This window comes from Hibiscus syriacus, unplaced genomic scaffold (assembly GCF_006381635.1).
Source record: "Hibiscus syriacus cultivar Baekdansim isolate YM2019G1 unplaced genomic scaffold, ASM638163v2 tig00117016_pilon, whole genome shotgun sequence".
In the NCBI taxonomy this organism is placed as follows: Eukaryota; Viridiplantae; Streptophyta; class Magnoliopsida; order Malvales; family Malvaceae; genus Hibiscus; species Hibiscus syriacus.
Window position 1 is genome coordinate 5,110,494 of NW_024063525.1, and position 8,983 is coordinate 5,119,476.

At 34.9% G+C, this 8,983-nt stretch overlaps 1 protein-coding gene and 1 pseudogene across 2 annotated transcripts; both read left to right on the forward strand.

The window, feature by feature from the left end:
• Positions 1–684: 684 nt before the first annotated feature.
• On the forward strand, positions 685–4,459 carry LOC120195553 (probable serine/threonine-protein kinase WNK7). Of its 2 annotated transcripts, none has more exons than XM_039197544.1 (8): positions 685–859; positions 1,463–1,587; positions 1,920–1,957; positions 2,141–2,368; positions 2,467–2,687; positions 2,798–2,982; positions 3,064–3,478; positions 3,569–4,459. In XM_039197544.1, the coding sequence occupies exons 2-8, from the start codon at positions 1,492–1,494 to the stop codon at positions 4,237–4,239; spliced, it is 1,854 nt and encodes a 617-aa protein (XP_039053475.1). In that variant the 5' UTR covers positions 685–859; positions 1,463–1,491; the 3' UTR covers positions 4,240–4,459. The 2 variants fall into 2 exon arrangements, with proteins under 2 accessions (XP_039053475.1, XP_039053476.1); XM_039197545.1 differs by having other exon boundaries at positions 2,825–2,982.
• Positions 4,460–5,836: 1,377 nt separating this feature from the next.
• On the forward strand, positions 5,837–8,518 carry LOC120195514 (annotated as a pseudogene).
• Positions 8,519–8,983: the final 465 nt, after the last annotated feature.

An 8,983-nucleotide genomic window follows, 5' to 3' on the forward strand; every position in this document is an offset into this window, starting at 1 on the left:
CAAGTTTGGTATATATAGTGGAGGTTAAATATTTAAGGAGACAAAAAAAAGGGTCGAAGAAGAGTAAATTATTTGATCTAGTAGGATGAAACATTAGATCCCTTAATTAAGATTAGAAGTTTAATTTCTAAGACAAATAAATTCGGTTAGAAACATCGTGTCTATAGTAGTCCTTTATAGTACACAATCCATTTTATTATTCATTAAACACTGAAACTTATAATAAACCGAATTTCAAATTTTAAATCATAAATCGAATATTTAAATATGTTAAAATTTGGAAGACCAATTTTCAAATTCAAACATATTCTCTATTATTGAATCCGAAATTGAATTGGATATTCAATTTTATAAATAATACATATCTAAAAAGATTTATTTGAAGTCAAAACGAACAACAATTTTAGCATTTAAATATAAATATCATATAAATTTACAAGAAAAAAATCAAATATTTATAAATATACAGAGTCATAATCCAAACGGCCATTTAAGCTCTGCGTAATATATATATATATATATATTAAAAGTCTGTTTTAATTTAATATTTTATTAAGTCTTAAAATATAAACGTAATATATATTGCATATGATATAAATTAGAAAAGTATAAATTTAAAACGAATAGAGGAGGTTACTGTTTTTGAGCTGCCACGGCAATCTTGAGCTGGTTTTTTTAAAAAAAATAAATCGAGAGATTGCTTTCAATTCAACTACCAAAACGACACTTTTGTTTCCATCTCTATATTTTCTCCCAATTCACTTCCTTAGGGTTTCGTTCATTTTCTCTCCTCCTCTTTCTTTGCTCTTGCATTGCGGAGAAAAAGCTGAAAATCCAACTCTACGTTTTTTTTCTCCAGGTAACCACAAAATTCATTTATTATTTGCTTCATTTTGAGCGATTTGGTTGGCGGATGGAGATGTAATTGGTGTATACAATTCTGATCAGGTTTTACGATTGTTTGTTTATTTTGGTTCCTTGATCGAAAAGTAAAAGAGTGCATGAAAAACAAAATCCATAATTTTACTTTAACATACATCCATTGCGTAAGAATGGGTATTGTTTTGTGATTCATTTATTTACTTTTTGGATTCACCGTGTGAAATTTTTGACAGGCAACGGAAACGGAACATGTATAGCTAAATTTACAAGCCGGAATTGCCTTGGGAACTTCTTCTTAGATTTTAGTATTTGTTTCTTTTACTCAATGCTGATGTTTAAAGATTAGAATTGCTCAATGTGTTTAAACTCATATGGTACCAGGGTTGAATTCTAGGTTTTAATTTTTGGTGAATTTTGGTGTAGTAAGTTTCATGTAAAGGCATCTCCCTGTTAATTGTTATGTAATTTTTCAGAATTTAATGATAGGTAAATAAGACTAGGGTTTAATTTGATTGATCGATTTTGGTAATGCTGAAGTCCCTAGTTATTGATTTGATTCCTTTTTTTGGGTATTTTGCAGTGCATGATTTACAATTTTAGGCTTAGAAAATGGTAGGAACAGGAACTGCAGATGATGGTGGTGCACATGCGGAGCCCCCTGATCCTGACATTCTTGAGATTGATCCAACTTCTCGATACATAAGGGTAAATATTATTTGTTTGATCGTATGAGTTGAAATTTTTATTAACTTCTATTCGGTTTCTGTTTGAGCATGTGAAAATGAGAGATACTGAAGTTTTCAATAATGTTTTGTAGCTTATTTGGCTTTTCCTTTAAAAGAGGAGTTGAATATTTCTACTCGAAATCTTAGGTTATTTGCTGTTCATTCATTTTGGTTTTCTTTTGTTTACTATATTTGAATTTTTCAGTCTATTTTAATCATTCAATTATGCTGCATTCTTTCCACAACCAAACTAAATGTTATGCTGTTGACCACTATTGTTTCACCTTGTTGACTGGTATATTTTCTAAACAGTATAATGAAGTGCTTGGGAAAGGTGCCTTCAAGACAGTGTATCCTTTACCTGAATCTGTGAGATTGGGGCTATTATTACTTTGTTTTTGCAAACATCCCTGTTATGTACTGTTTAACAAATTTGGTTTTAAAGCAATGATATAAGCAGAAACAAGAAAATCATTTTACGATTGGATTTATCTTTTCTTTGTATGCTTTTCCTTAATTTATTAACCAACCAGTTACAAAGCATTTGATGAAGCTAATGGCATTGAAGTTGCATGGAGCCAAGTCCGGATTGATGAGGTCATACAGAAGCCAGAAGACTTGGAGAGACTGTATTCTGAAGTGCATCTCTTGAAATCCTTGAAACATAGTAATATCGTGCGGTTTTTCAATTCTTGGATTGATGATAAAAAGAAGACTGTCAATATAATAACTGAGTTGTTCACCTCAGGCAGCCTCAGGCAGTAAGTTTACTGCTATCATATTCATATCCCTTCTGAAGTCCCACCCTTTGTTTTATGATTAAATTATCCTTTTGGTGAATATGTGTGATGTGATTTAGGTACCGTAAGAAGCACAAGAAGGTTGATATGAAAGCAGTGAAGAGTTGGGCAAGACAGATTTTAGCTGGTTTAGTATATCTTCATAGCCATGACCCACCAATTATACATAGGGATTTGAAGTGTGATAATGTATTCATCAACAGCAACCAAGGTGAAGTTAAAATTGGTGATCTTGGGTTGGCCACAGTTTTGAAGCAATCTAATGCTAAAACTGTGATAGGTATACTTTCAGTTTGCCTCAGTATATATCTGTATGTTCATTGGTATGCTCTTTTTCTTGATTTTGCATTTATGTTGATCTATCCTGTTTTTGGCTTCCATACACAAAAGAATCCCTGAATCTTTTTATGGGGATAGGAACCCCCGAGTTTATGGCACCTGAGCTGTATGATGAGAATTACAATGAGTTGGTTGATATTTATTCCTTTGGAATGTGCATGCTGGAGATGGCGACTTTTGAATACCCTTACAGTGAGTGTAGAAACTCAGCTCAAATATATAAAAAAGTTTCATCTGTAAGGTCTTTGTTTACTTTCGCTTGAGAATACTGGTTAACCCTATCCTTCTTTATACCTTTACTTCTTCAATCTTTGTAGGGAATAAAGCCTGCTGCCCTTTCTAAGGTTAATGATCAAGAGATGAAACTATTTATTGAGAAGTGTTTGGTTCCAGTGCCTCAAAGATTATCCGCGAAGGAGCTTTTAATGGACCGCTTTCTTAAAGCAAATGCATCAGCAAAGAATCATCGTTTACCACTCCCAGATATTGTTATGCCCAAAATGGGAGGCTTTGGAGAACGCTGCCTCATGTCAGAAGCACCTGCTTCCACAAAGAATAGACCTTCCACAAAGGATCTTAATAGTGATAGCGAGACGCCTGTTATCAAATTTCTTGATAATTCCTCGGGCATTGAAGTTCGAAGGACAAACAAAGGCAACATTTTCATGTTAAAAGGAGAGACAAATGATGAAAACTCTGTATCGTTAATACTTCGAATAGCTGATAAGAATGGTAAAAAATATCTTAAATGGGAATCATCTCAACTCTGACTTTCTTTGTACTTTTACATTAATTACTTTTTACTTTGTTTCATATATGCAGGTCGTGTGAGAAATATTCATTTTATCTTCTTCATTGATAGTGATACTGCCCTCTCAGTTTCAAGTGAAATGGTTGAGCAACTGGAACTAGCGGATCAAAATGTTGTGTTCATAGCAGAATTGATTGATTTGTTGTTGCTGAATCTCATTCCCAGTTGGAAACCTTGTGTTCCCGTTGAGCATTTGGTTCCTCCAACTAGGAGACGACCTTCAACAGATAAACAACGCTCTCTGCAAGAACATGATACTATCACTTCAGGAGAATCTGATGAATCAACAAAGCAAGGTCCTTGTTCTGTGAAATATAATGGAAAAGCATCTCATGCCAATTTGATGACAGAAAATTCTGGCTCTGAGAAGTCATTAGGTTCTGCAAACTATAATGATTTGAATGATAAGCCTAGCTCCATTCAATCGCTAATGTCGGCTGAATCAGGGCCTACGGGCAGTGATGGAGCAGAATTATTGGTCGACGCTCAGAGTAAGTTGATGAATCCAGTGTCTTCATCTCCATGTGATGATTCTGAAGATGAGGAGTTAAGAATGGAGCTGGAAATGATTGAGCTGCAGTACCAGGAGGCAGTGAAAGAAATATCTAAGATAAGACATGGCGATATCATGGACACACGAAGAAGATTGTCGCAGAAGAATATGCAGTTGGATGACAACTAGTTCATCTCCATCCCCGTCCTAAGAGGATAAACGGTAAATGGCCCTGCAAATGTACATAGTCTTCATTCTTTTTATTTTTTTTCCGTCTCGGTGAGTGGTTAAGTAGGAAGAGAGAGGCAATTGTTAAATACAAGATTTTGGTATTCGGAAATTGGGAGGTTGAAGTTTGGTGTTCATTTTGGTTTTATAGATACCCTGAATTTATTAATAATTAGGGCATTACCAAGTTTTGTATGGCTCCAATATTTTTCCTTTTGATTTGAGTAGCCAAAACTTGTACACATTCAAAAGTTTATATAGTTAGGAGGAAAGACGGTCTAAGTCTAACTGTTCCGATAATGAAATCATATTCGTCTTAGAATTCTCAAGGATGATTTGGGAGTGTGTTGAGAATGTTTCAAGGGGAGTCAACTTCCTGTATTTGGTTTTCTTAGAGGGAAAAACTCTAGGAAAATATTATAGGATAAACGGTAATGTCCCAAATTTTGGATAGAGACCAAAATGTAAATTTTGAAAGTTAAGTGATAAAAGTATAAACTTTGGAAAAGTTTAGGGATTAAAATGGTAATTTTAAAAAATTGTAATCCATATTTTGTATTAAAAGTTATAAAGCGATAAAGTTTGAGAAAAAAATTCGGTAAATCGGATCGAATAGAAATTTCAGGAAAAATTAAAAGATGATCAATTAGACCTAAAAATATTATTTTCACATTTTAAAATGTTGAAAAATAGTATAAACTATTAGATTTGAGGATTTAATTTCATGTTAAATCTGGACTATTGGATTAAAGTGGCAATATTATAATTTTTGGGAAATTTCAAGGGCAAATCGGTAAATTGTGAATTTGTTTTTTGAGTTTTTGAAGATGATAAGGTTGAGGTGTCTGGATGGTAAATATGAAGTTTCATTAAGAGTAAATTGATATTTTCTCAATTAAATAAATTTAATATTCATTAAAGTTTAAATTAAATGTAAATTAGATTGAAATTAATCAAAAATTTCATATCATCTTATTCTTCTTTCTTCTCTATTGCCGTGAACCCCTCCAAATGTAACAAAAAATTTTGATTTTTCATTTTTGAGCAATTTCCTTTGGATTTCAGGTTATGTCGTAAAATAGAAAATTATTCTACGCGAGAAACGCTATCTTTTGGTACCATTTATGCTTGCTAATATGTCATGCACAGAGGAGAAAAGATAAGACTTGGAGCAAGAGAATTGGGGAAATCAAAGAAAGGGTTAGGGATTTGGAATTAGGAATGGACCTGATACGTCCTACAACCCACTAAGGATAGGAAACAACTTGCTTATTTGTGTAGGTTGTTATATATACTCAATACAACAAGGATTGCCAGCTGTAGGGTAACTATGAGTACACTGTAATTATATAAAACCATGTACTAGAGGAGAAGAAAGCCATACTTTGATTGAATGAATTATAAGTTTCTTTGAATCTCTTCTTTTCTTTCCTTGATATTTATTCTCTTATTTCTTCATCTAATTTTCTTCTTTAATCACTAGGGTCATAACAAATTGGTATTTAGAGTCACTCTTCCTGACAACTTATTTATTGGTATGCCAAAGCAAAATCAAACCATGGTCGAAACTCATTCTCTTTCTTCAATACAGAAGCATAACGACGACTTAGTTAAGATGTTGAAGCAAACTACAAAGGGAAATAACCCTCCTAAATGGTGGGCAGAACAGGATAATAAGATCAGTAAACTGGAAGCAAGGATGCCAATGACTCAACGCTACGTGGAGAAGATATTGGGGATCTTGATAGGGAGGACGGAGGAGCAAGTTCAAAATAGCCCTGAAATTGAGCAGATGTTACATGTGGCAATAGAAGATACAAATGATGGGTATCAAATGTTTGATAAAATGCCAACAAGAGTATTTGATACAATTCCATCCATCACTAGAACCAAGAAAGTTGATTCACGACTATAACAAAATGATAATCTAATTGGGCTTAGCAAATTGATTTCATGGGAAAATCTAGTGGACAGCGAGGAACAAGAGCAAACTATTTCAGAGAATGCTCAAGTAAGTACTCTTAACCTTCTTAAGACTGATGGAATGAAGATTCCGAAAAAATTGGGAAAGAACACTACCACTTATTATGATACAGGGTGGAGGGTTAAGGACAAACTTATTTCCATGGACGATAAATGAGTAAATCATGATGCAAAGATTGAAAAGTATGATGTTCCATATGTACCTTGCACTCATGAAGGTCTTTTGACGTGGAAACAAGCTTCGATGAATTCGGTTGACTTTCTATTTGAGAAGAATCTGAATGCAGTTGTGGTAGATTGCTACATTAGAATTCATGTAGACTTCACTAATCTTCAAAGAAGGGTTGTCTTAGATGCTGCTACAATTGCGGGCTTGCACCCCCTTCACTTGATTCATGAAACTACAACATTGGCTTATGGTATTTATAAAATTGATTTACCTGAAAATGACCCATTAAATGTTGCCCTTGTTGATATTGGACATGCTAGCTTGCAAATCTATATTTCTGCCTTAAAAAAGTATTTTGCTACAAAATTTAAAGAGGAATAAAAGATTGATGTCTTCCAGAATGCTAGGGCTTGTATTAGGCTCCGGGCAGCTTGTGAAAAGCTAAAGAAGGTACTTAGTGCCAATCCTGAGGCACCTTTGAATATTGAATGCTTGATGGATGAGAAGGATGTTAGGGGTTTCATTAAGAGAAAGGAGTTTGAGCATATTAGTGCTCCAAATTTGCAACGTGTGAAAAGGCCACTAGAGAAAGCACTTGTTGATGTTGGATTTGCTGTTGAAAATGTTCATAGGGTCGAGGTAGTTGGCTCAAACTATGCTTTAGCAACTGACAATGGAGTAGTTTATTCATGTGGTTCTAGTTTTGACCCTTGCCTTGGTCACGGGGAACAACAAATTAAACTCTACCCACGGGCAATTCAAACATCTAAGAGAAGGAATTACACTCAATCCGTCAAAATGTAGTAAATTGAGCATGGATGAAATGAGGGAGCTCGTATATGAGTTATCAAAGAGGACAAGTAGAGCCTCAGAAATGCTACAATCGTCGATCCGTCAGAAGATTTTACAGGTCCTATGTGTCGAGATGAGGAAGGAAAGGAAATATACTGGTTTGACTAATCTGAAAATTATTGAAAACCTTTTGAAGATTGTAGCTGAAAAGAATTCAGGGGTTCAAGAAGGCGTGACAAATCTCGAATGGCAATTGTACCCAACAGGTGGTCAGAAAACAGCCAAAAGGCAGAGGAAAGCTGATTATCCTTCCCGACTGCCCATTCCTGTGAATGATCTCGACATTGTTAATGGTGTCAATGACATGATCAATGTTGTTTATTTCAAAAACATGGATGGAAAAGCTACAATGAGACAAGAAGATCCATTTTCCAAAAGGTGTTCCTGTTGCATCTGTTACAAGTTCGATGACAAAAAAGATCCTAGTCTATGGTTAATTTGCAGCTCGAAACCTCTTTTGCCAGGAAATTCTTATGGCATGTCATGTCATCTTGAGTGTGCATTAAAACAAGAGAAGTCTTGCATTGAAAAAGATAAACAATGTGTTGTTCCTGATGGGATCTATTATTATATAGCGTATGGGAAAGTAAATGAATTAATTGGGTGCTGGAGAAAACAAATGATGGATACAAAAGATAAGAGAAGGGTGGACATTCTCTGTTATCGTGTCTCTTTAGAACACAAAATTTTAAATAGCACTGAAAAATATCGTAAGCTTTTAGAGATTGTTGATGACGCCATTAAGAAGCCTGAACCTGAGGTCGGGCCGTTAACTGGTGTGCCCGTGAAAAGAGGTAGGGGTATCGTCAACAAGCTTTCTTCAAGACCCGAATTTCAGAAACTCTATTCTTCTGCAGTGGAATTTTTGGACAAAATGCTTTTCGACACTATCTCACATTTTTCACCAAATAATTTAATACCAGGCAGTTCATGTTCGATTTCTCCAGTAATTGTACGCTTTAAAGAAGTAAGTCCAACTTCCGTTACTGTGATTATGGATTCTGAAGAACCTTTACGGAGCAGTATTATCGCTTACAAATTATGGCATCGGAAGACGTGCGACCGGGATACTCTGTTGAATCAACTTGTACCATGTTTGTTTCGAACACACGGTTTGTCGTCACGGGACTGACTCCAGCTACGAAATATCTTATCAAAATTGTGTCATTTAATTACCATTGTTCTTGGTGGAAAAGACATGGAGTTGTCCTTGATGGTGAAACTGCTGCAGTCTAGTTTAAGCAAGGACCTTTTTTAGAGTTAATTGAGGGGGATCCCAATAGCTTATATGTAACCATTTGGAGTGGCTTTTCCGACGATATAACTCTTGATTTTCTTATTCTCACTATGATGGATACATTTAATTCGGATGAAGGTGATAATGATGATTTCATGAGCTATGAGAAAAGTACCAGTCCCATTTTAAAGGTGTACAAATCAAGACCTTGAGTAGATTTATATGCATCTATATCACTTGCCTTGCTTATTAATGCAGCTCAGTTGGTCAGAGTTACAAAGTAACCTATAGATCATTTCTTGACAATCACTGTTATACATATTGACATTGTTCCAGGTCTGGGTGATGGTACTACTATCTATAGTTTTTGGTGGAAGGTGTTTGACAACTTGAGTTTTCTGGATGAAGGTGTAATTAACCTCAAGAAGCACAATCAGGCTATCACTCAATTGTTGCTACAGTGG

What these genes read in the sequence shown, in the direction of transcription:
- LOC120195553 (XM_039197544.1), top strand. Translation starts at nt 1,492, where the DNA reads ATGGTAGGAACAGGAACTGCAGATGATGGTGGTGCACATGCGGAGCCC. An exon ending in CAACTTCTCGATACATAAGG is followed by an intron (nt 1,588 to 1,919) that starts GTAAATATTATT and finishes TTTTCTAAACAG; the next exon opens with TATAATGAAGTGCTTGGGAA. An exon ending in TCGAATAGCTGATAAGAATG is followed by an intron (nt 3,479 to 3,568) that starts GTAAAAAATATC and finishes TCATATATGCAG; the next exon opens with GTCGTGTGAGAAATATTCAT.